This window comes from Salvelinus fontinalis, chromosome 16 (assembly GCF_029448725.1).
Source record: "Salvelinus fontinalis isolate EN_2023a chromosome 16, ASM2944872v1, whole genome shotgun sequence".
NCBI classification, from domain to species: Eukaryota; Metazoa; Chordata; class Actinopteri; order Salmoniformes; family Salmonidae; genus Salvelinus; species Salvelinus fontinalis.
The window spans coordinates 29,733,984-29,760,762 of record NC_074680.1 but is presented as its reverse complement, the minus strand read 5'-3'; the positions used below and the strand labels follow the sequence as shown (position 1 = coordinate 29,760,762).

The following is a 26,779-nucleotide window of genomic DNA, read 5'->3' as shown; positions in this document are numbered from 1 at the left end:
TGTTCAATGTTTTTATTAGCCTGCCATTATTATAATTCCTGTGCACCAAACGCCTCAATTCCCCTCAAAATAACAATATTTGCTTGCAATACAATTGATCACTAGAAGTTGTGCATATGCATGGCCTGAGATTTGCGTCACGAAAAGTCACATGTATCAAAGTGGCGTGTTTCGTAGGGAGTCGCCGCGCTATTGCCTTTCACAGGCTCCCTTGTTTGAATCACATTCACATCCTGATCAAAGTTTCGTTTCATACACGGAATTGCATGAAAACGAAACAACTTTGTTATTCAGAATCTGACCGGACAGAACAGGATAAATGGTCTGTAAAGTTTCATTTCACCACTGTGGAGGAAATGTTGATAAACTGAAACTGTTGAACAGTCTGGTAGGGATGGGTTATGGAGGGGCTCATACGTATAGACATGGGCATATAAAACCATTAGCCTACTAAGAATATTTAGTCTGACGACATAGGTGGCTTCAGATGACTTCTTCACACTCCGTGAAATGATTGAGGTAAATTGATCAATTTATGTATCTTAAATACAACAAATGTCTTATGATAACTTTCATTTAGTTATAGGTTATAATTATGACTAGGATACTTGAACATTGATTATTACATTTCTGAACTATAGTGACATTTTTTTTTCTGTCTGATTAGTATGGTTATATTTGTCCTGCCATATTATAACCCTGATTTATTATAATTCATTCATTGGTTTCTGTAGAATCCTACGATGTGGAAGGATGAGTTTGAGTAAGAGAAAAACACAGTAAGAAGAATACTTTTACCAGTATAATTATTTTAAACCAGTTGAACTAGTTGCTTGGTGTGTGTGGAAATGTCAGTTATATTTTACGAGTTTATAGAATTAAAACAATTTATTCCGATTTTAGTAGATAGAATGTAGAGATGTAGAAGAATGAGTTTACATTTTCAACAATACTGTGAAAACTAAAACATCCAACTTTTTCACTTCAACCTGTTTTTATTAAGACATTCATTTGGTGCAACAGCGCCCCCTTTAATTGATTACCTGAAGGACATCCTGCGGAGGTACCCTGATGGAGGACAGATATTAAAGGTGAGTTTGATCAATCAATCAATTAATCATATCATCTGATCTGCGAAATCACCAAAATGTAAACCTAACTTAAATATCATCACAGTCACTATATTTAAAGGAGAAGTGTGAGTATCTTGTTTTGTATAAGTTGGCCATAGACCAATTTACTATGCAAACGTTAGTTAAAGACACCTATGTAAACATCCCTATTCTTATCTGTACTGTGACTATAGGAGCTGATCCAGAATGCGGATGATGCTGGGGCGTCGGAGGTTGTGTTCCTCCATGATGAGAGATGCTACGGCAGACAGAGCCTCAAGACTGAAGGCCTGGGGAAGTACCAAGGTACCGTTGTTTCATATTTGCGAAGTTAGAAAATAAATAACATTGATGTTTGACAGTGGGTTTATGAAAGTGTTGTGATTTCACTTTAATAACCCCACATTAGGCCGTAAATGTAGAAAGGGGTTTCCACCACAACATCTGGAAAAAAAGGCATAAAACAGAGGGCAAGATGCCCAGATTAATATCAGGTGCAGAACTGATTAGGATCTTGATCATCATGCTGGAATGCAAAAATACAAGTGGTCACAGTATTAGGAAACATGCTTGCCCTGGCTCATGCAGTGCCACTAGCAAACATGTGGTGAGCTGGCAATTTCCAAAAACGTTAAAATCGGTGTGGCAATGCCCCATCACTTTTGATTTGGTTACAAAACAAATATTGAAGCAAAAGCGTTGAAAAGAGGGATAAACTTTGACTGTTGTCCTGTTTGAGAGCAGGTCCTGATCTGTATGAATGTTGTCCTGTATGAATGTTGTCGTGTCTGAGAGCAGGTCCTGATGTTTTACTCTCATAATCAGGCTGTAATACACAATTAGTTGGTATATACCGGCAGAAGCTAATGCTTGCAAAATCATGTAAATGTACAAGCCAGAATAACCAGGTTTCCATCCAACCATTTAATGCGGATGAATGACCTGCTGCATAAAAAAGTCACTACAGACCTTATGGAAACATCAGATTTGTCGACAAAATGTCCCAATGTCGACAAAATAAATACGTTAGACAAGGTGGGATATTTTTTGAGGTCTGTGAAATACATGATGCAACAATTGCAGTGGGAATGCTTTTATGCGCAAATATTGGAATCAAGCAATTATGTTGTAGGCATAGAGATAGATAGAGGACTAATCTTTATATCTGTGCCATCGTGGCTTCTGTGACAGCATGGGCAATGCCATTGAAGCTATAAACCATAGGAATCCCCACCCAGTTGACTACTTTGACTACTTTAAAATGGTGGAAGCATGGTGGAAGCCCTCAATAGAGTCCCACAGTGGAGGTGTCATAATACCCATCAAACCTAGCGATTAAACAGGGAAATAGTTCCAATCATTTTTGATCCAATTAACTTTTACAATAGGGGATTTTAGAAATACTTAAAATAAAATAAGGTCTGTGTTTCGTGAAGGCTTACCCTTGAAAGAGCTTTGCGTCAGTTCAAATCTGGCATCAGGACAAAATGTGATTCATAGTCACCGAATATATTTTAAGTATTTTAATTAAACTCAAACGATAAATGGTAAATGCAATTTTCGTATATACGGGTTCACTGGATCTCCGCGCAGGGTAGATCAGAGAACTGTGGAATGTACTCAAAATAGTAGTTTTATACTATGACAAGTTTATTCTCAACTTGTCCAGTTGGCCTATCATAGTAGAGGTTTAGCATGGTTCATACTCTTGCTCCTCCTTTGTGGGCCTCCAAACTTGTCCAAGCCCCTTGGCGTTTTCCTTCTCCACATCTGGTTGTTGGGTAGAGCAGCTCCATCTTGTGTCCCCCTCGACCATTCACTCAAACAATTCCTAATATGGTATTGTCCAGTCTCTTCACCATCCTGGTTGGTCTAGAGAGATGCACCCCTCCCCTCTCCAGACTGTCCACAGCTTTTATGGCCTGTGGTGGTCAATCCTTACCCACCTATACACACCCCTCTATATTGTGTGTGTGTGTGCAACAAAACATCATTCACCTTAAACCAATATGCTAATAGCCTATAGTGCATAAACATAAATCCTAACACCCTGAAGTGACGTTTTGATAACCGTGTAAATCTCTCTAGAACAAGGTGACTTTTATCAATATATTCAACTGTATTTACCCCCCAAAAATGAAATGCTAATTAGCTGCTAATGTGGCTATCATGAAGAAATGCAAATGCCATGATGATCTGGACGAGATTGCCAAATCGAGGCAAAGGTAAGAATCTATGGATCAACTATCTAATGTTAGCTAAATGTAGTAATTAATAAATTGGCTACATTTCTTTAAATTGACAATTCTGTAAACTGTCTTGTGCAAGTTTTAAATTGACAATTGACCAATTCGGCACATTTTGGCAAACTGGCAGACTTGATACAAAATATAGTGTAGTAATGTAATGCTTCACTGGATCAGTCTGAAACTTTGCACAGACACTGCTGCCATCTGGTGGCCATAATCTAAATTACACCTAATCTCCTATCTGATTGTAGATGGAACAAAAAAATATATAGAAAAAGCATGTTTTTTTGTTTGTATTATCTTTTACCAGATCTAATGTGTTATATTCTCCTACATTAATTCAGATTTCCACAAACTTCAAAGTTTCCTTTCAAAAGGTATCAAGAATATGCATATCCTTGCTTCTGGTCCTGAGCTACAGGCAGTTAGAGTTGGGTATGTCATTTTAGGTGGAAATTGAAAAAAAAGGTCTGATCCATTTAACAACAGCTGGTGCGCGATCTGTAATATTAAGGAAGTCTCGAGGTTTTGTTCGCCTGAGGTAGAGTACCTCATGATAAGCTGTAGATGACACTATTTACCAAGAGAGTTTTCAACTATATTTCCCGTAGCTGTCTATTTACCTCAACAAACCGATGCAGACACTTAGGCCGCACTCAACGAGCTGTATAAGGCCATAAGCAAACAAGAGAATGATCACCCAGAAGCGGTGCTCCTAGTGGCCGGGGACTTTAATGCAGGAAAACCTAAATCTGTTTTACCTCATTTCTATGTGCAACCATAGGGGGGAAAAACTCTAGACCCCCTTTACTACAAAACAGAGACGCGTACAAAGCTCTCATACTCCCTCCATTTGGCAAATCTGGCCATCAATTCTATCCTCCTGATTCCTGCTTACAAGCAAAAACTCAAGCAGGAAGTACCAGTGACTCGTTCAATAAGGAAGTAGTCTGATGATGCTAAGTTACAGGACTGTTTTGCTAGCACAGACTAGAATATTTTCCCTGGATTCATCCGATGGCATTGATGAGTATACCACATCAGTCACCGGCTTCAAGAATTTGCGCATCGACGACGTAGTCCCCACAGTGACCGTAAACGTACATATCCCAACCAGAAGCCATGGATTTACAGGCAACATCCGAACTGAACTAAAGGCTAGAGCGGCCACTTTCAAGGAGCAGGACGTTAATCCGGATGCTTATAAGAAATCCTGCTATGCCCTCTGACGAACCACCAAACAGGCAAAAGCGCCAATACAGGATTAAGATTAAAAACTACTACACCAGAACTGACGCTCGTCGGATGTGGCAGGGCTTGCAAATGTTACAAACTATTAAATTATTAGATGAAGATCAGATCAAATGTTATGACCAATTTATGCAGAAAGCCAAGTAATTACAAAGGGTTCACATACTTTTTCTTGCCAAAAACATCTGCATTGTTGGTTAACGGCTTGTTAGTAAGCATTTCACGATAAGGTCCACCTGTTGTATTTAGCGCATGTGACAAATACTATATCATTTTCAAATCTGATAGTAAATAGAGCCGAATATATTGAGAAAAGTCACATTGTCCGAGAGACATTTACATGGTTATCAAAGCGTCACGCCCGGGTTAACTTACACGAAACACAGCCCTTATTTGAAGTGTTTCTGAAATCCCCTATGTGAAAGATGGTGGGAAAACGATTGGAACCATACCCCTGTTGACCTCTAGGTTTTATGGGTATAATGACACCTCCACTGTGGGGCTCTATGGCACTGCCCATGCTAAAACTGCCTTTTGGCCACTAGAGGCCTCTATCATTCTCTATGGTTGTAGCATACTACCACCAAGACATGGAAAAGCATACAGAGTTCATATGCATATGGAATAAGTTATCATGAAGATAATTTATTGAATAACTTAACTCATGGTGGTTAACTGCACGGTGATGAGCTTCATGCAAATTTCCCAAAAATATTGAGGGTAGGCTAGGCCCTATCATATGAATGATGCTGGTGACATGATGATTGGTTCTTGGCTGCCAATTAATAAAATGATCTTGTTTTTATCCGTATCTCATCATATAACCTACCTTGTCCACTTTATCTGCAAACTGTTGTCTATAGAGCATGATTGGACAAAACCAGATTGGGCAAGTATGTTATTTATCACAAGTTTTTGTAACAAAACCATGGTAGAACTGAGCATTTGATGGAAACAAACGTATTTAACATTTTTGGTACATGAAAGCGTAAGAGCAAAAGTGCTTTTATGTGCACTATGTCATCAAGCTATTTTTTTCTATGCAGATTTGAGAATATTCGCATGAAAATCTGTCGCCAATTGGATGGAAACCTAGTTAATGTTGAATAAAATTACATTTAAACATACTTTACCGGTTGTCTGTGTGGTTTGTCCTTCAGCTGTTCAAAAGCCACCAAGGTAAAGTTTGTTTGATATTGAATATTCAAGATTGCCATGACAATGTATGCATGACAATGGTATATTTTGAATCAGGGGAGGATGGAGAACAATCCACACTTGTTTATTTTTAGAATCTTCAACTTTTTTAAAAGATTAAATCTGAAAATTGTGTTTTATTTTGTTTTTTATACATTTTTATTCAAGAGCACATAAAGAACATGTGCCATACATACACAACATATCTTTGCTGTCTTTAATTAGGGTAATTACATTCACATGTTAAGGTTACATTTAGGCTGAATAGTGGAAATATTTCAAGAGTCTGAATAAGAATACAATTTGGATAAAGCCACAGAAAAACAACAGAAACAAACAAAAAGAAATGACAGAATAAGACCAGTAAGATATGTCTGGAACTCTGACCAGACACCTTCATACCTATACTGTCTATGTTGCAAGATTTATGTCATTCTCTCCATGTCAGCAAGTTCCCCACATAGACGTAACCACATATCTTTTGAGGGTGCATGTTCATTTTTCCAGCATTTTGTTACACATGTTCTTGCTGCTGCTAAAAGATAAGCTATCAATTAAAGTGGTGAGGATTGCAGTGTATTCATAGGAACAATACCTAGAAGGAGATGACATGGGTCTGGTTGAATAATAATACCTGTGATGTCCTGTATAACATGGAGAATTTCAGACCAAAAATACTGGTATTTCGGACATTGCCAAAATATGTAATGAAGTACCTATTTGTCCACACTGCCTCCAACACGTAGCAGATATTCCTTTTTTCATTTTATTAAGTTTATCAGGGCTCATAAAAAAACAATGTAGTACTTTGAATTGAAACTCCCTTGTTCGGTTACATGTAGTGGCTTTATATACAGTGTGGAGAAAAAGTATTTGATACACTGTCGATTTTGCAGGTTTTCCTACTTACAAAGCATGTAGAGGTCTGTCATTTTTTATCATAGGTACACTTCAACTGTGAGAGATGGAATCTAAAACAAAAATACAGAAAATCACATTGTATGATTTTTAAGTAATTAATTTGCATTTTATTGCATGACACAAGTATTTGATCACCTACCAACCAGTAAGAATTCCATCTCTCACAGACCTGTTAGTTTTTCTTTAAGAAGCCCTCCTGTTCTCCACTCATTACCTGTATTAACTGCACCTGTTTGAACTCATTACCTGTATAAAAGACACCTGTCCACACACTCAATCAAACAGACTCCAACCTCTCCACAATGACCAAGACCAGAGAGCTGTGTTTGGACATCAGGGCTAAAATTGTAGACCTGCACAAGGCTGGGATGGGCTACAGGACAATAGGCAAGCAGCTTGGTGAGAAGGCAACAACTGTTGGCGCAATTATTAGAAAATGGAAGAAGTTCAAGATGACGGTCAATCACCCTCGTTCTGGGTCTCCATGCAAGATCTCACCTCGTGGGGCATCAATGATCATGAGGAAGGTGAGGGATCAGCCCAGAACTACACGGCAGGACCTGGTCAATGACCTGAAGAGAGCTGGGACCACAGTCTCAAAGAAAACCATTAGTAACACACTAGGCTGTCATGGATTAAAATCCTGCAGCGCACGCAAGGTCCCCCTGCTCAAGTCAGCGCATGTCCAGGCCCGTCTGAAGTTTGCCAATGACCATCTGGATGATCCAGAGGAGGAATGGGAGAAGGTCATGTGGTCTGATGAGACAAAAATAGAGCTTTTAGGTCTAAACTCCACTCGCCGTGTTTAGAGGAAGAAGAAGGATGAGTACAACCCCAAGAATACCATCACAACCAAGCATGGAGGTGGAAACATCATTCTTTAGGGATGCTTTTCTGCAAAGGGGACAGGACGACTGCACCGTATTGAGGGGAGGATGGATGGGGCCATGTATCGCGAGATCTTGGCCAACAACCTCCTTCCCTCAGTAAGAGCATTGAAGATGGGTCGTGGCTGGTTCTTCCAGCATGACAACGACCCGAAACACACAGCCAGGGCAACTAAGGAGTGGCTCCGTAAGAAGCATCTCAAGGTCCTGGAGTGGCCTAGCCAGTCTCCAGACCTGAACCCAATAGAAAATCTTTGGAGGGAGCTGGAAGTCCGTATTGCCCAGCGGCAGCCCCGAAATCTGAAGGATCTGGAGAAGGTCTGTATGGAGGAGTGGGCCAAAATCCCTGCTGCAGTGTGTGCAAACCTGGTCAAGAACTACAGGAAACGTATGATCTCTGTAATTGCAAACAAAGGTTTCTGTACTAAATATTAAGTTCTGCTTTTCTGATGTATCAAATACTTATGTCATGCAATAAAATGAAAACGAATTACTTAAAAATCATACAATGTGATTTTCTGGATTTTTGTTTTAGATTCCGTCTCTCACAGTTGAAGTGTACCTATGATAAAAGTTACAGACCTCTACATGCTTTGTAAGTAGGAAAACCTGCAAAATCGGCAGTGTATCAAATACTTGTTCTCTCCACTGTAGTCTTTTCCATATATTGCCCCACCTCTCCTCTGATATCTGTACCTGTAATTCAACCTGCCACGAGTTTCTAAGATAATCTAAAGTTAATATTAGCATGTTAAAACCTGTTTGGGATAGGGGGCAGTATTTTCACGTTCGGATGAAAAGCGTGCCCAGAGTAAACTACCTGCTACTCAGGCCCAGAAGCTAATATATGCATATTATTAGTAGATTCGGATAGACAACACTCGGACGTTTCTAAAACTGTTTCAATGATGTATGTGAGTATAACAGAACTCATATGGCAGGTGAAAACCTGAGAAAAATCCAACCAGGAAGTGGGAAATCTGAGGTTTGTAGTTTTTCAAGTGATTGCCTATCCAATATACAGTGTAAATGGGGTCATATTGCACTTCCTAAGGCTTCCACTAGATGTCAACAGTCTTTAGAATGTTGTTTCAGGCTTCTACTGTGAAGGGAGAGCGAATAAGAGCTGTTTGAATCAGGGGTCTGGCAGAAAGCCATTAGTTTAGTCACGCGCACGGCCGTGAACACAAGCTCCGTTCATTTTCATTCCGGTTGAAACATTATTGAAGATTTATGATAAAAACATCCTAAAGATTGATTATATACATCGTTTGACATGTTTCTACGAACTGTAATGGAACTTTTTGACTTTTCGTCTGGACCTAGTGCCTGTGCCTTGTGCATTTTGGATTACTGGACTAAACGCGCGAACAAAAAGGAGGTATTTGGACAAAAATATGAACTTTATCGAACAAAACAAACATTTATTGTGGAACTGGGATTCCTAGGAGTGCATTCTAATGAAGATCATCAAAGGTAAGTGAATATTTATAACGCTATTTCTGACTTTTACTGACTCCACAACATGGCGGGTATCTGTATGGCTTGTTTTTGTGGCTGAGCGCTGTACTCAGATTATTGCATGGTGTGCTTTTTCCATAAACCTTTTTTGAAATCTGACACAGCGGTTGCATTAAGGAGAAGTATATCTTTAATTCTATGCATAACACTTGTATCTTTTATCAAAGTTTATGATGAGTATTTCTGTAAATTGATGTGGCTCTCTGCAAATTCGCCGGGTGTTTTCGAGGCACAACATTACTGAACATAACGTGCCAATGTAAACTGAGATATTTGGATATAAATATGAACTTTATCGAACAAAACATACATGTATTGTGTAACATGAAGTCCTATGAGTGCCATCTGATGAAGATCAAAGGTTAGTGATGAATTTTATCGCTATTTCTGCTTTTTGTGACTCCTCTCTTTGGCTGGAAAATGGCTGTATGTTTTTTTGTGACTAGGCGCTGACCTAACATAATCGTATGGTGTGCTTTCGCTGTAAAGCCTATTTTTGAATTTGGCGCTCTGCCATTTCAGCAGATGTTGTCGAGGGGTTCCGCTAGCGGAAACCCTAGCCTTAAGAAGTTTTAAGGATATTGTGATAAAAATTTGAAACGGTTCCAATGTTTTCCCCTTGATAAAGTCATTAAATCTCGTCAATAGGAGTAATCGTCTGTCATTTTTGTAACAATAATGTTTTAACAAGTACTTGAAGGTACCTATAAAAATTTGTTTGGCATACAATGAATTTTTCCTGGATTTCTTGAAATTATTTAACAAGTGAGCCTTTGAATAGTTGAGAGACTACAAAGCCGTCTCTTTTCCCAGTCCCTAAATCCTTGGGACATAGTAGCAGGAAGAAAGGCTGGGTTGTGGAATATAGGTGAGTCATTACTCATTTAATATTGGCGTTGAACCTCCCTCCATGTCTTCAATGTAAGAGTAATAATTGGGTTTTGTTTATCCCTGTCAATAGAAATAGGGTCTGCTATAAAGAGAATACAATGTAAAGGCATATCACAATATTGACTCTCAATTTCAAGCCATGACAAATCCTTTGGTTGTTGCTATGGGATTAAGTTGCACCGCCCAGTAATATGATTTAAGGTTAGGGAGGCGAAGCCCACCCAATTCTTTGAACAACTGTAGTTTTTTATAACTAATAGGAGCCTTCTTATTTTGCCATTAAAATTAGCCTATTGCTGCATTTAGGCGAGTAAAGGTTTTAGCTTGAGTTTTAACAGGAAGCATTGAAAACAGATAAAGCAGTCTTGGTAAGACATTCATTTTCACTGAAGCAACCCGACCTGCTAGAGATATAGAGAGTGGCATCCAACGGTATAGGTCTTCAGTGATTTTACTAATCACAGGGTAGTTCAAAGCATATAGTTTCCCATAGTCTGACGTAATATTAAGACACAAGTAACGCATGCTTGTATCAGTCCACTTAAATGCATAGTTGTCTTTTATACTCAAGGGTGCATCACCAAATGTCATCATTGCAATAGTTTTACCAACGTTAATTTTATAGCCTGATGTAGCACCTATTCATTTTTATATATTTGGAATTGTTGTCTCAGCCTCAAGTACAGGATGACATCATCTGTATATAGAGATATATTGTGAATGTTTATGGCACTTCGAACAGCTTCCGAACAGAGGGTAAGGGCAAATAACAGTGGCGATAGAGAATCTCCTTCACGATTTCCTCGTTGTAGCGAAAAGGAATGCGACATATTACCATTCGTTATAACAGATGATTTTGGACATGAATATATTTACTATCCATTTCAAAACGCACTCCCCAAAACCAAACTTTTTTAACGTTGCTAAATGAAAGACCAGTCGACGCGGTCAAATTCCTTTTCAGCATCGAGAGATAGCATAACCGTTTGTTTGAGTTGGGTCTTAGAGTAATTGATAATATTCAGAAGTCGTCTTATATTCGACGTTGAGTGACGTCCTTTAATGAACCTGGTTTGAATCATTTTGTTACTACCTCAATGATTTTATAGTCACAATTTGTACTTACTGGTCTATGGGAACCACAGTCTAGTCGGTCCTTACCTGGCTTATTTAACAGGGAACGGTTGCTTCCAACTCAAATAATAACATAGCGGAGTATCTTCTCTTTGATGCCGTCTTTCATTTGAATACTTATCCTGACTCATTGCCAGTCCGATTTAGAAGGTCAAATATGTACTTTTAACTCGTGAAGTTCAATTTAGGACAAAATTGTCACAGAGCTTGATCAGCAAACAGCCTTTCCCCAGAATTCCATGCAGGATTCTCCAGAAAATATTTTAAATAAAAAGATGAACACAAAAAATTGTCTTTATTGTTCTCCATCCTCCTGATTCAGAATATACATTTTGTCATTGTCATGGCGTGCTTGGTTCAATAGCAAGAGAAACCCGAATATCCAATATAATTTTACCTCTGTGCCAAACCAAACTATATACCTTTATTCAGATTCAGATGCAAATTTTGAGCAGCTGAAGGACAAACCGCACAGATAAATCGATAGAGTAAGTGTAAATGTCATTTTATTTAACATTCTGGCTTGTAAGGAACATTTACATAATTTAGCAGGCATTAGCTTCAGGCTGTGTATACCAAGGAATTGTATATTACAGCCTGATTAATTATTCTACTGATGTTTATGAACGTTGGTGTGTCTGTGAGCAGGTCCTGCTCTGTATGCCTTCAACAATGCAGAGTTCACAGCAGAGGACTGGCAGGGGATCCAGACCACCGGACGGAGCATCAAACGCAACGACCCAAATAAAGTTGGCAGGTTTGGGATCGGATTCAACTCGGTCTACCATATAACAGGTGAACCTCAGAGTATTATTATTACAATGAAAGAATCTAACCATGAATATGCGCTAGCTATATCACAAGGTCTGCTTGATATGCCAAAATCCATATCACAGCACATGGATCTATACCGGTATACTGTAAATGTAGTCATACCACCCATTGCTAAGTTTTAATTTCTCTTCATAGCCAGCTTTTCATTACATTAGAGCATTTTATTCACACTCAGTAATATTCATCATTTCTAGATGTGCCATCCATATTCAGTTCCAAGTACCTGGGCTTCCTGGACCCCCAAGAGAAGCTCTTTGGGGAGCGAACTGGAGGCTTCCGGTGGTCTCTGGAGGAAGAGGAAGACAAGGAAACTCTACTGAATCTGCAAGATCAGTTCCAACCATTCAGAGACGTTGTCAAACTAGTGAGTGGCCAAAGGTGGAAGGATATCATCCAGGAGGAGCAGCACTTTAAAGGGACACTCTTTAGGTTTCCTTTACGCAGTGAAGCCTCAGAGATCTCAGACAACCTGTATGACTCCAATAAAGTAGTTCAGCTTTTCGACAGCTTCATTGCGGATGCAGACATAAGCACTCTGTTCCTGAGGAATGTGTCATCAGTCTCCTTGCAGCATATCAACACCAAAGGATCCGTTAATGTCCGGCTTACAGTGACCTCAAGTCCCACAGTTGATCTGAGTCTGAAGACAATGAACGAGTCAAACATTGATGGATCAACCTGCTTTAAAACCATCACCTCTACTTCCGAAGGCAAGAAGCAGACAAAGACCAAGTGGCTTGTGACAACATGCTGCATGAAAGAGGGAAATGTTCCGGAGCTAGATTTACTGGCCAAGAAGCTGAGTTTCCGCCCTCAAGTTGACTTGGCATTCCGGTGTAGCCAGGAGAGTATCCTGACTGATGGCAGACTGAGTGTCTTCCTGCCCCTCCCAAACAATGACTCCAACAAGACTGGCTACCCGGTCCATGTGAACGCCTGCTTCGGCCTCACTGACAACAGGAGACACATCAAATGGCAGGAGGAAGACCAGAAGTATGATGAAGCTGCGAAGTGGAATGAGCTGCTGGTGAAGGAGGTCCTCCCTCACACATACCTCCTGATGCTGCAGGATGCCACCAACCTAGCCAAGAGCTCCACACTCCCCGTCTCATATGTGTACAACATCTGGCCAGACCTCAGTCAGACCAAACACAAAGACAAGTGGCATGGAATTGCTGAAGACCTTCTAAAACGTCTACTCAAACAGAATACCGCCATCTTCTCTCTAGCTGAAGACGAAAGACAGTTTGTTTCTCCCGCCGTGGCTGTGTGCCCATCCGACGACACCATGCCACCTGAAATGATGGCTGCCGTGACCAGGGCCTTGATTGCAGGTGGAGAAAAACTTGTCACCTTCCCAGATCATGTCTCCAGAGCTGTCCAGCTGGCCTTCCCAGGCCCTGACACACTGACATGGGTGACTCCAGCTCTTGTAAGGGGTGTTCTCCGCAGAGGTGTTGTGTCTAATCTCTCCAACAATGACAAACTGTCTCTGCTGCAGTACATATTGACTGATGAGAATTACCACGACCTCAGGGGTCTGAAGATGCTGCCTCTCAGTGACGGGACTTTCAAGACATTCACAAATGAAGAGAAGGACATCACTCTCATTGACAACGACGCATTTCCAAGGTAAATTCTCAATTGTCTTAGTCAGGTATGGAAATAAAGCTAGACAGGGCTAGTAGAAAATATGCCAGAAATGTGTCTTCTTAAATATCACATTGCATAGATTTTGGACCCTTTGCTCTCCATCTGGGCTATTAGACATTGTAGTCTTCTATCCCGGCTGGCCCATGCGCAAAATCCTTAAATTCCATCCCTGTATACATTATAGTATTTTTCATATAGATAATCCATTCCCTTTCTCCATTAATAATTTACAAGTAACTATTCTCTTCATACAGAGTATTGCTGCCAGGTTGCAAAGACCTGTTTCTGCCTGATGATCTCAGCACCACTAGCATCCAACATTTGAAGCAACTAGCCGCAACAAGTAAGGGAATATATTGTACAATTATGTTTAACAATGAAAGGTGTTGGATATCATGTAAAATTGCAAATACCTGCATGTTTGTCACATGGCTATTATTTTCATATCTCCATCTTTTTAGATATATTCAACGTATTCAATGTAGATGTGGAAATTGTGGCTACATTTGCCAAGAAGACTCTCCCAAAAGACTGGTCATGTCACCTGGGTCATGTCACACAGACAGGTCATGTCACACAGACAGGTCATGTCACCTGGGAGGTAGGGAGTGCTCAGCACCCACCATTGAAATGGCTCAGAGAGTTCTGGAAATGTCTCAACACTCACTGCATAGATCTGAGACGTTTTGAAGGCATGCCACTGATACCCATCGAACCACTACATGATACTAGCCATTCTGTCATACTTGCAAGACTACAACAGCATCCAACCATGATCTTTCAGAAAAGCAAGCAATCCATCTTACCAGACAAAATAGAGAAAGTCATGAAGAAGGTTGGGGGAACAGTCGTTAACAGAGACAAATGCCTGAAACACCAAGATCTTGACTCGTACGTACTACCACCATCGCCACAGAACACTCTACAGGTGTTCATGAACTTAGCTGCTAGTCAGGTCATCAGTGGAATCAGGTCTGCTCCTTACCATGAGAAAGAGGAACTCAAAGCCTACCTCTCTACTCTGGATTCTCTCACAGTCCATGAGAGAGACCTGCTCTCAAAGATGCCTCTCTTCCAATCAATGGCCGGAGAATATGTCCCCACCCAAAACAAGCAAGCAGTGGTTTTGGGTTCCACCCCAGCTTTCCCCACAGAGCTCCCCATGCCGGATTCCATTGTCCGGTGTGCAACTGAGGCTGATCGCAGGCTCCTATTGTTGCTCAAGATTGATCTCTTGAATACTGCTCAGGTGGCCGTTCATTTGATTGATGGAGTTGAGAAGAAGTATTTCAAGAAACAAGAGAGAGAGGGAATCATGACCTGGATATTACAGCATGGCAGTATCCTCTTCTCACAGAATAGGACTTTGTACAAAAAATGCCAAGATTTGAGCTTCATCGAAATAGATGGAGAGCTGAAGAAGACCTCCAGTATTTTTGATCCAAACAATGAAGCCTTCAAAGTCCTTTTTGAAAGAGAATTCTTTCCTCCCGCAGTGTTCACAAATACTCCAGAGAAGCTTGACAGCTTAATACGTCTTGGATTGCAGACAAAGGAAACTGACGTCTCAGCAGACAACGTGTTGCATGTTGGCACCCATATTGATAAATCACATGTTCATTCACAAAAGGCTTTCAAAAAAGCAGAAGCACTTCAAAGACTATTGAATGGCAATGACCTGCTTTTCCAATTCTCACATCAGCAGCTGCAGCACCTATCACAGCTGCAGTGGGTCCCTTGTGAGAATCCTTACATCACGAAAGAAAATAACAGGGAGAAAAGTTTCTACAAGCTGGAGGAGATACGACATTCAGAGTACGATGGCATTGTAGGGCATGTCATGCCTCTTACAGGAGACTTTAGTCAGAAAGTAAGCAGAAAACTTGGTCTTCTACGTCTACCTCCTGCTGAGAAGGTTGTGGAGAATCTGTCAGCATTGGCAGCTGTGGCCAAGGCAATGACAGATCCAGATAAAGACGTGCAGTTTAAAATCAAGCTGCATAGCATTTACAAATACATGCAAGATCACATCTGTGAGGTCAGGGAAGTGATGAACAAAAGAGTCATACCTTGGCTGTGGATACACAATCATTTTGTTTTTCCTCATGATGTAGTCTTGGACTACCCATCTGATTTGGATCTGAGCTCGTACATTGAGAAGGTGCTAGACGAATTTCTTCCATACAAAAAGTTGCTGACAGAGTTTGGAGTGAAGACATCACTCTCAGAGAAAGAAATAGAGTACATCCTTCATGACATCAAACAGACCATTGAAAAAAGGCCCCAATCTTTTGGAAAACCCTCAGAGCTGAAAGTGTCAATAGCCATTCTGAACTGGATGTGGAGAGAGAAGAAGAGAGTCAGGGGCAATATCCCAGTGCCGGTCATGGCAGGAAGTCAGAGATTTACCCTGCAACCACTGTCCAAGACAGTGTTTTGTGATATAAGCAGGGATGGTCTGGAGGATCTACAGAATGACCAGGAGGAGATTCATGTTATCCACGAGGAGATTCCACCGGCGACGGCACAGTGGCTGAACATCCCTTTCCTCAGCACCCGGATCCTGCGTCCAGAGTTCATTGGAATAGAACAGTGTGGGCAGTCAGAGCCCATAACTCTGAGGATTAAGAACATTCTGAAAGAGTATGACGAAGAAAATGACATCTTCAAAGAGCTAATTCAGAATGCAGAAGATGCTGGGGCAAACACCTGTAAGTTCATGGTGGATTTCAGGGACCACAAAGATCCTGCTGACAGCCTCATAGACCAAGGCATGGTTCTCTGTCAGGGACCGTGTCTCTGGGCCTTCAATAACGGGCTGTTCACAGAGGATGACTGGAAAAACATTGTCAAACTCGGATCTGCCTCAAAGGAAAACCAGGTTGAAAAAATAGGGAAATTTGGACTTGGATTTAATGCGGTGTACCATGTGACTGATATTCCCTCAATCCTCAGTGGCAACACGCTTCTGATACTTGATCCAAATGTTACACACCTGCAAAAGCACATACAAAACAAAGCAACTCCTGGAATCAAGCTCAACTTATCTCGGGAGCAGCTTCTGCACAGGTTTCCTGGTCAATTCAGACCATATGAGCAGATTTTTAATTGCAATCTTTCAAGAGACAGCACTCAGAATTTCTACCCGGGCACGCTCATTAAACTACCTTTCAGGACACAAGAGGAGGCTGTCAAGTCAGAAATCAGCAGAAATGTCTATGACAGAGATGACATAGTGACATTTCAACAGAACCTGAAAAACAACTCACAAACTCACCTCCTCTTTCTGAAGAACATCAACACGGTATCTCTTCAAAACCTTTCGGTTGATGCTTCCACTCCTCCTCAAGATGACCAGATAGAGAAGATTTTCACTGCCACCAGAAAGGTTGTGAGCACAATCAAGATTCCAGAGGACACTCCTCTAGGAATATTACAGAATGATGCTCTGAAATGTCTGATGAAGCGTGATGCGAAATGCCAAGAGGTCATTGACTGCCATAGAGCCAACATAGCTGAACTAACACAACAACATTGTGATGGATCTGATGTCCAGTTCTGGCTCCTATACAATTGCTTTGGGACAAAGAATTCTTTACAAATGGTCCAGAGAGACAATAAGCAGACAGTGCTCTCCTTGCCAATCGGAGGTGTTGCTGTACCTTTAAACAAAGAACCAAAGACAGGGAAATGGGTCCCTGGAGAAACCAACCTGGTTGGCCAGGCGTTCTGCTTCCTCCCTCTCTCTGTTGCCACAGGGCTCCCAGTGAACCTGAACGGATCCTTTGCTGTGACCTCTAATCGGAGAGGTCTGTGGGAGAGTGGAGTGAAATACGACTGGAATAGAGCTCTCCTTCAGGATGCTGTTACAACCGCATATGTCAGTACACTGCTAGTGTTGAAGAAGATGTCAAGAAATGGAACCCTTCAACGTTATCAGTACTATACCTTTTGGCCTAATGGAGAGAACGTGAACAAACCCTTCAAACCCTTGGTTGATACATTTTACTTGGTCATCAGTCAGCACTTCTCTGGCAAACCTCTGAAGCTCTTCAGTGATGGGGAAAACTGGTGCTCAATGGACAAAGCCAGATTTCTGCACCCAACTATTCAAGAGGACAAAGCTGTTGGAGAGCTTGCAATGAAGGTCTGTCAAAGCAATTCAAGCACATCTTATCTTGTTGTTCCTCTGCCTTTGTGGGTGAGACAGAGTTTCATACAGACCGGTTTAGATGAGATTCTCCAGCAGAGAACATTTGACTGGGAAGCATTTTACCAAGAAGTGGTATTCAACAACCTGAACACTATGGACCAGAAGAGTAGGAATGCTCTTGTGTTGCATGCTATTGACCTGAAGGACGATGCCATTGACAATCTACTAAGGAGCTACCCATGCATTCCTACAAAGAAAAGTGAAAAACTTCAGTACATCAAAAAACTTGTGAATACTTCTGGAAAAGTGGCACACTTGTTTGAGCAAGAGGAAGGACGGTTCCTCGGTGGAACCAAAAATGACTTTCATTCTCCTAAAAGGATTCAACGTCTGTCAGAACTGGGGATGCTGAGTGACCAGCTCCCTTTGGAGGACATCACAGAAAGAGCAGAGACCATTGCCAACATCTGGCAAAAAGACAAAAGCAAAGCATACAAGCATCTTCACTGCATCCTGGAGCTGATGAGGGACTCCCTAAAGGATGAAGCCTCGCCTCACTGGGAGACTCTGAGAAACACCTTGTTCATTCCAGCATGTCCTCCAGTTAATACATACGCAGGGAAGGGTGGGGCAGTGAAGGATGGAATAGTTAGACTTCAAAAGCCCATTGACATTTACAGTGACAGATGTCGCCATCTAGTTGACATGACACAGTCTGTGGTAGACTCTTTAAATCTGAAAATACACAGTGACGATGCAGTGCTATGCATACTGGGAGTTTGTGAAAGCCCATCACTCGAGACAGTGCTTCAGCAGCTACAGGAAGCATCCAAGCACTCGGAAACATGTGACAAACAGACGCTCTTCAACACAGCCCATAATTGCTACAACTTTTTGAACAAATGGCTGCATGATGAGAAGGAATTGACTGCCATTTTTGAGAGGGCACACTCATTCCCCTTTATCCTTGTTGAAGACAGGTTTGTGGATGTAAAGTCTGTGGCTAAGAATCAGGAATTTGATGCTAAACCTTATCTTCATGTGCTTCCAACTGCCTTCTCCAGTTTCAAGAAGCTCTGGAAATGTCTATGCATCCAAAAGCAATTCACACCAGAACAGTTTCATGGTGTACTGAAGAAACTCAGCCAAGCCTATGGCATCAGCCCACTTTCCAATAATGATCTAGAAATTTGTCTGACAATACTCCAAAGGGGATTATATGAGGCCAAATATGAAAAACAAGATGACTGTCTCATACCTGATGAAAGGGATGTTTTGCAGCCATCTAACCAGCTGTATTTCAATGACAGCCCCTGGATGGAAGTGTCAGAAGATGTCACTTTGTGCCATACAAAAATATCTCGCGCCATTGCACTTCATTTTGGGGTGATCACAACAAGACATCACACCCTGCTAAAGCATTCAGTAGAAAACTTCTCACCATTTGCTGAAGAGTTTGGACAACGTGAGAAACTGACAGTTCGCATTAAAAACATAATCTCAGCTTATCCTTCGAAGAAGGACATCCTGAAAGAACTCATCCAAAATGCTGATGATGCAGAGGCCACAGAAATTCACTTTGTTTGGGACAAAAGACAGCACAGCACAGAGAAAACATTTGGAAAGAGATGGAATCCACTTCAGGGCCCTGCACTGTGTGTGTACAACAACCAGGTGTTTTCTCATGCTGATCTGCAAGGTATTCAGCAGCTGGGAGAAGGTGGAAAGCACCACATTCCAGGGAAAACCGGAAAATATGGACTTGGGTTTAACTCAGTCTACCACCTGACTGACTGTCCTTCGATCCTGACCGGTGACAAATGGCTCTGCATATCTGATCCCAATCTGAAGTATGTTGAAGGATCACGAGAATCACCAGGAGTCAAAATCTTATGGAAAGAGGAATGTAAGAACACCTTCATGGATGTTTACAATACATTTCTCCCAAAAGAATTCTCTCTTAAAGAAGGCACCATGTTTAGGTTGCCTATCAGGACTGATGCCATGGCAAAAACCTCAGAAATATCCGACAATGGGGTCAATGTTACAGATATGGCGGAACTGTCCTCAGCTCTCTGTGAAGACCCTGAGGGATTGATAATGTTCTTGAAGAACATCAGAAAAATCCAGTTTCATGAAATCAACCCAGGCACAGGAACTCTCAAGACTACCTTCTCGATTGAAAAAAGTATACATGAGAAGAGCATTGCAGAATGGGTTTATTTTCAAAACCACGTACAACAGTCGCTGCTGTCCCATGGACAAACACCACAGCAAGCCATTTACAGTGTCAAGATTTCATCATCCGGTAAAAGGCAAAGCCAGTGGATCATTGCAGAGCAGTTTGGCTCTTTTAAAGGAAACACTGATACGGAAGGACAGACTGGCAGAGTTCCCCAGGCAGCTTTGGCAGCATGTGTAAGCTCTCAGCCTAGAGAAAGAGGAACAATTGTCAGCACAAGCTCTCTGCCTAAACAGGATGACTTCATTGGACAAGCATTCTGCTCCCTGCCCTTGCCTGGTAAAACTGGACTTCCAGTCCATGTCAACGGAAACTTTGAGGTAGATTCCTCCAGACGGGGTTTCTGGAAAGAAGATGGGAAAAGTCTGAAGATGGATTGGAATGAGTCCCTGAAATTGAATGTCATCGCCCCATTGTATGCTGACCTTCTCAATTACATCCGTTGTGACCTAAAGAAAGTGAAAGTCAATTCCATACATCTTGATTCAGTCCTTGATAGCTCATACTTGTGTTTCTTCCCCACCATCACCAAAGACACTGGCCAAGATTGGCATGAAATGATTCATGAAGTGTACAGGTCAGTCAATGACAGAAAACTTGACCTTATTCCAGTGCTACACGGCTCAACTCGACAAGTTCAACACAGGTCAATAATAGAGTACACTGTTGAGTGGTCTAGTGTGAGCAAGACGGAACCAAGTGATGCACCTCATTTGAGCAAAGAAAATAAATCTATGGTTTCTATTTTAGATGATCTTGGAATGCAGTTGGTTCCTTCATCCAGAAAAATTGAAGAAATATGGACCAGCTTCAAAACGGCTGGGGTTGAAGTGAGAATAGTCAGTCCCTTGACAGTGGGTAACTACCTGAGGAAGAAACCACTGAATGATCCAACTCACACTGAAATGGGTTTACCTCTACCCATTGGCCAGACTTTGATCAGAGACCAAGAGAGATGCTCCATTCTCTTGGAGTACTGTATCAAAAATGTTGTAGTTAGTGAGGACAGTTCCAGTTCAGTCAGTAGACTTAAAAAAGATCCTAACAAGAAGAGTTCCAGTTCAGTCACCGGACTTCCACTGCTTCTCACTCAAGATCAGATTCTTAGAGTGTTTGACCCTGACTCTCCCAAGCTTCTGTCAACATTTTACAGAATGTTCCATGGACATCATGAGGATTTCGCTGATTTCAAAACCAACACCAAACATTTTGAGGTTCTACAAGATGGGAACTTTCTTAAAGAATTGACAATTCCAGTCGCAGCAAAGTATTTGAAACCTATACTTTTGCACCTCCTTCAAAACTGTGAAACCGATCCACACTGTAGGCTACATGTACCAAACCAGATAATACACTCATGGCTGAAGGAACTATGGAAATTCTTTAGTTATCACATAAATCCTACAGCTTCAACGGATGGAGATGGTAACCAGGCTCTGATAGCCATCAAGGAGCTGTTCTCTGACTGCCCTATGTTGCCTGTTGTGTGCCCAAGACTAAACAACAAACATGTTCTACAAACAATCAGGAAGATGTCCAGTGTGATTCTGTTCTCAAAAGAAGAAATTATATTAATTCTCATGAAACTTGGTCTCATGAAACTGGACCTTACATTCTTCCAAGAAGTGAACAGGCATCTGCATCAATATCTACTCCCTGAGCTCTTGAGGACAAGCGACAGCAGTGCTGTGTTAGACCAAGTCCACCAGCTGGAACATTCAGAATTTCTGCATCTTTCAGATGATGAGTTGAAGACACTTCAAAATGTCCTACAGTCTGGGATATTCCAATGTAAAAACAAACAGGACTACCAGAGAAAGCTCAAGTCATTGCCACTATTTGAAACCATACAGGGTGGACGGCAGCGTATTGATGGACCCAGAGATGTATACATCCTCAAAACAGAGTTCAGGGAAAGCTTTCCAGATGTGTACATGGCAGATGACAACAACATTTTCCTGAAATACAACTTTGTAAATGAGAGCTTGTCAGGATACCTGAGCATTAAGATCTTAAGTGATTTGGAGTACTATATCCAGTTCATTCTGCCTTTCCTGCACAAGCTAAACAACAACCAAATGATCCACTCTGTCCAGCTGTTGTTGTCACTACAACTCAAACACGACTATCTGCAGTACCATGATAAAATCATCTCTATAATGAAAAATGTGAAATTCATTCAGGACATCCATGGGAATCTGCAGATGGCCTCCTACTTCTTTGATGAGAATCAAAAGTTGTACAAGGTGATGCTGCCGCAAGAAAGATTTGTGCCAGAAAGCTTCTGGAATGAATTTAATCTTAGAGGGAACATAAATGTCAAGAGTCAAGCAAGGAAACTGCTCAAAGAACTTGGAATGAAGTGCACTGTGTCAGATCAGGAAATAATTGAATTTGCTCATCAAATTGAATCGGATGCCAAAGGCACTGCCAGCCTCAAAGAGCTGAAACTGATGTCGTCTACATTGTTTGAAACTATTTTGAAAATAAATGTCAAAAAGCAAGCACCAGACTTTCTGAAAACGATTGCTGACATCAAGTTTGTTTTTCCTGTGGAAATTCAAACGAGGTTGTGCAACTACCACCAGTCATTTGCAGGAAAGAGGACTGTAGTTTCAATCAGAGGTTGTCTGATTGAAAAAGATGTCCTCCACCAATGCCTGATTTGGACATCCATGCCAATACTGCACTTAGGAAACTGCAATGAAAAGCATATTCAAATTATTAGAGAAGCAGGTGCAGTTGACGAACCCCCTTCTGAATATGTGACAGAGAACCTCAGAAACATCTGTCAGTCACCATGCCAAACTGCTGACTTGGTTGGAACACGAGCTGAAGTGTTCCGGACATCTTACACCTATCTACAAACAATAGAGTTTGACCCCAAGCCGTTGACTGATCTCCCTGTGGTGCTTGTGGAGGAAGATTCTGCACTTGTAAAGACCAAGCAAACAGCTCTGGTACTGCTTCATTATGTGGAGTTCAGGCCATATTTGTACTGCATTCCTCCAAAGGATGTCAGGTTTGCAGAATTCTTCAAGAAAATTGGCGTCAAAGACGAGCCTACTGCAGAGCAGTACTGCAATGTTCTACAAGAAATCCATGCAGATTCCACCGACAAGCAGACCCTTCAGCCAAATCAGGAGAAAACTGTCAAGCGTGCTGTGGAGCAGCTTTTTCGTCTGATAATCAAATTGCAAGAAAATCAGTTAACCTCAGAAATTCCCAAGACCTTGTATCTACCTTCAACCGATGGCAGACTGTACCCTTCAGCCACACTGTATTTCAATGACACAGTCTTCAAGGTTAGTAGATTGGAGGGTGCCATTAAAGACAAATTGAAACTCTTGGAGAAACTGAGCAATTGCCATTTAGAGAACGACATGTATGAACATTGTAAAATGATGCAGTTGTTGCCCCTGGAGATACAACCCAAAATGCTCTCTCAGATTACTGTAGAGAATGTGGTGGAATCCAACATGCAACTGTGTGAGTACGGGGAGGGCTGCGAGTTCAGCGGATGGTTTGGGGCACACCTGTCCTCAGCTCCCTTCATGCATGGTCTAGTGTGTCTCATCAGAGAGCAGTGTCAGGGCAAGATATCACAAGGCGATGCTGCCACCATGTGTCAGAAAACCTTTGGCGGCATTGAGATCACCTGCTGCAACAGCCTTGAAACAGTGCTTCAACTTGGCCAGGAGCTATTGAGGGACACCACTGCTGTCACACAGGTGTATGTAAAAAAGGGCCAGCAAGGTTGTACCTTCTACCTGAAACACAATGATGACCAGGCCCACAAAGTGAAGAGTGAGATCATCATGAGACTTACTAAAGAGATTAATGCCCTTCTTAATAACATTCTTGGCTCAAACCTCCTGCTAGTTCTAGGACACCTTCTTTCGTGTGATAGCATGAAGGATGTCAAGACAACTCTAGAACAGAATGGAATCCATGACAGTGCTGATACTGAGGACTCCTTGAAAGGGCCACCGGAACCAGGAAGTCCTGTTCCTGAAGAGTGGCATGATGCCCTGGATATGAGCTTCCTCAACAACTATGAATCTGGGGAATATGTTGGCTTTAAGAATACGGCAGAGGAGGAGCATTGTTGCTATGCAGTTATAGTGGAACAGCTGTGTGTGCCATCTGGCCAATCAGGACAGGGTCCCTACAGATACAAAATACAGATTGGGAAAGATGAAGTCATAGAAGTCAGTGCCCTTGATCTCTACCAATTTAAACGGGAAAAGAAGCCTTTCTCATACTCTTCCACTGGAGCAACGTGCATGGAACTGGTACAACTGGGAGAATCTGTGCAGCGGTCTTCATCCGCAAAGACCTCACCACAGTCTCTGGAAGAAGCCAAAAAGGAAATAGACAAGTGTCTGGCAGAGATTTGGATTCTGTCTGCAGAGGAGCGGTTCAAGGCCATCAGACGCCTCTACCTGAGGTGGCACCCTGACAAAAACCCTGACTGCCAACAGCTAGCCACGGAGGCATTCAAGTATCTGAAAAACAGAATTGAGGATCTTGAAAACGGCAGGACGGGGAAACCATCCTCACACAGGACGGGGAAACCATCCTCACAGCAGTGGAACACAAATTTCAGAAACTTCTACAACCAGTGGAACCAAGAAGCTCATCGCCACCGGTGTGGGAGAGAGAGGTTCTACAGGGGACACAATACTAGATACAACTTCTGGACACATCATGGAAACGTACCACAACCCAACCGAGCAGAGGCTGAGCGCTGGCTGAGACAAGCACAGTGTGACCTAGCCGCTGCTGACAACGACACAGGAGGCAAGACCACAGAGTGGACTCTGTTCAAGGTACATCAGGCTGTGGAGAAGGCTCTGGTGGCAGCAGAGTACAGAAGACATGGACATCATTGCAAAGACAGCTCCATCTCCAGCCTAGCTGAGCGGGTGTCTGGCTACAGCCCCCAGTTAGACATTCTACCCAACATTGTGAGCAAACTGAAACAGCTGGGAGTCGACCCCAAGACCACTCAATACCCAAACTACCACCCATCACCACACATTCCCAATAACAGGTTCAACTATGAGAACGAATCAAAGGTGCTGGACATGGCATCAAAGCTTCTGTGCAAAATAGAAATATATATTCATTGATTGAAGACATCGCTTACATATTGCAATTGGGCATTGATAGAAAACAAAAACATGACACCCAGTTCATTTAGAAATGCTACATAAAATGCTAAAGGCTATTTCACTTGATTTAGAAATGCTACATGTAACTTTCATGTTGTGATTTTATGCTTTACTGAGAGTATGTTATACACGTAGTGGTTCAATAATTCCTTTGAATAATCAATTAAAAAGATAACCATATTATTGTTAAATGCTCACAAAAATACAGTAACATGTTTTTCCACTTTTTCATGTTGAAGATATTGTTCTAATAAATGTAAAAAATAAACATGATTTAATAAAGATTGATCATTCTCTCTCTGCATCCTCTCTGACAAATGACAATATTAGAGTTCAAGTACCTCAGAGATCATGCATTACCAATTACAATTAGTTTAAGGTTCAAATAAAAAAATAACATTTGGATTTCATTTTACTTGAGGGATATTGGTGAATTGCTGAGACGGTATTGACATCTTTAATACATTGTGGCAGACCAGGGGGTTTGGTCAAGACATGTACACAGATCAGACACAATTCTATTAGCTCGGTTTCAAGGGTGTTCATTAAATAACAAAGAGAAAAGAATAGGTCTCTTAAAACTCAAAATGTTACAAGGCATCTTTTCATTTGTTTGCTCCATTGTCTTCAGGCAGAAACATGTTAGTCTGAAGAGTTCATTTTAATCATCTTCACTCTCTTAACACACATCTTCACCAAGATCCAACAGCTGGAACATCTTACATAAACTCTGTACAAACAGCAGGTGGCTGCCTGGGCCCACACGGTGCACTTAGGGCTGGATTCAGACTGCAGATAAGTAGAGGAAGATAAGTAGACTAGACTCAATTCAAGCCGTATCGCTGAAGTTCGGCACTATAGCGCGATTGAAATGTATAGGCAATGTTCCTGCGTGTGTGGAAACTACATTCACAATCATCGCTGCATATGTCGGCTCAATTGGAAAATACCTTAAAATTTCAATCATGCTATAATGTTGAACTTCAGCAATACGGATTGAGTTGAGCCCTAAACATGAACTTCAGTCAAAAAACATTACCTTTAAATTTCAATCACGCTGTAACGCTGAACTTCCAATACAGATTGGATAAAGGTCTACTTATCTCAAGTTTGAATAGGGCACTAAGGAAACAGAGTGGTCTTTACATAGCAGGTATGGTGGATGATGGTACCATAGGGGAACGAAATACAATTAACGTAGTCTCATACATTCAGCACATGATATGACTGCAACCACTCACTCATAGAGAAGTCTTCTCAGGGAATCATGTACACCGAACACAAATATAAACACAACATGTAAAGTGTTGGTTTCATGAGCTGAAATAAAAGATCCCAGAAATGTTCCATATGCACAAAAAGCTTATTTCTCTAAAATGTTGTGCCACTAATTTGTTTACCTCTGTGTTAGTGAGCATTTCGTCTTTGCCAAGATAATCCATCCACCTGACAGGTGTGGCATATCAAGAAGCTGATTAGGGGTGACAAAATGGCGCCGTAGAGAGAACACTGTGTTTCAGCGAGCTCCCGTGGCATTCGTAAATGTATATTCTTTCA

At 41.5% G+C, this 26,779-nt stretch overlaps 1 protein-coding gene across 1 annotated transcript; it reads left to right on the top strand.

Annotated features, from left to right (window-relative positions):
• Positions 1–208: 208 nt before the first annotated feature.
• si:dkeyp-118h9.7 (sacsin) lies at positions 209–25,510 on the top strand. The gene is made up of 8 exons (XM_055865013.1): positions 209–519; positions 735–779; positions 1,004–1,091; positions 1,307–1,418; positions 11,812–11,958; positions 12,192–13,629; positions 13,905–13,993; positions 14,112–25,510. Exons 2-8 carry the CDS (start codon positions 754–756, stop codon positions 25,178–25,180), a joined length of 12,969 nt encoding a protein of 4,322 aa, XP_055720988.1. The 5' UTR covers positions 209–519; positions 735–753; the 3' UTR covers positions 25,181–25,510.
• Positions 25,511–26,779: the final 1,269 nt, after the last annotated feature.

Coding starts and splice junctions, on each gene's coding strand:
- si:dkeyp-118h9.7 (XM_055865013.1), top strand. CDS start 754: ATGAGTTTGAGTAAGAGAAAAACACA. Junction 780..1,003: donor TTGAGTAAGAGAAAAACACA/GTAAGAAGAATA, acceptor GTTTTTATTAAG/ACATTCATTTGGTGCAACAG. Junction 1,092..1,306: donor ATGGAGGACAGATATTAAAG/GTGAGTTTGATC, acceptor CTGTGACTATAG/GAGCTGATCCAGAATGCGGA.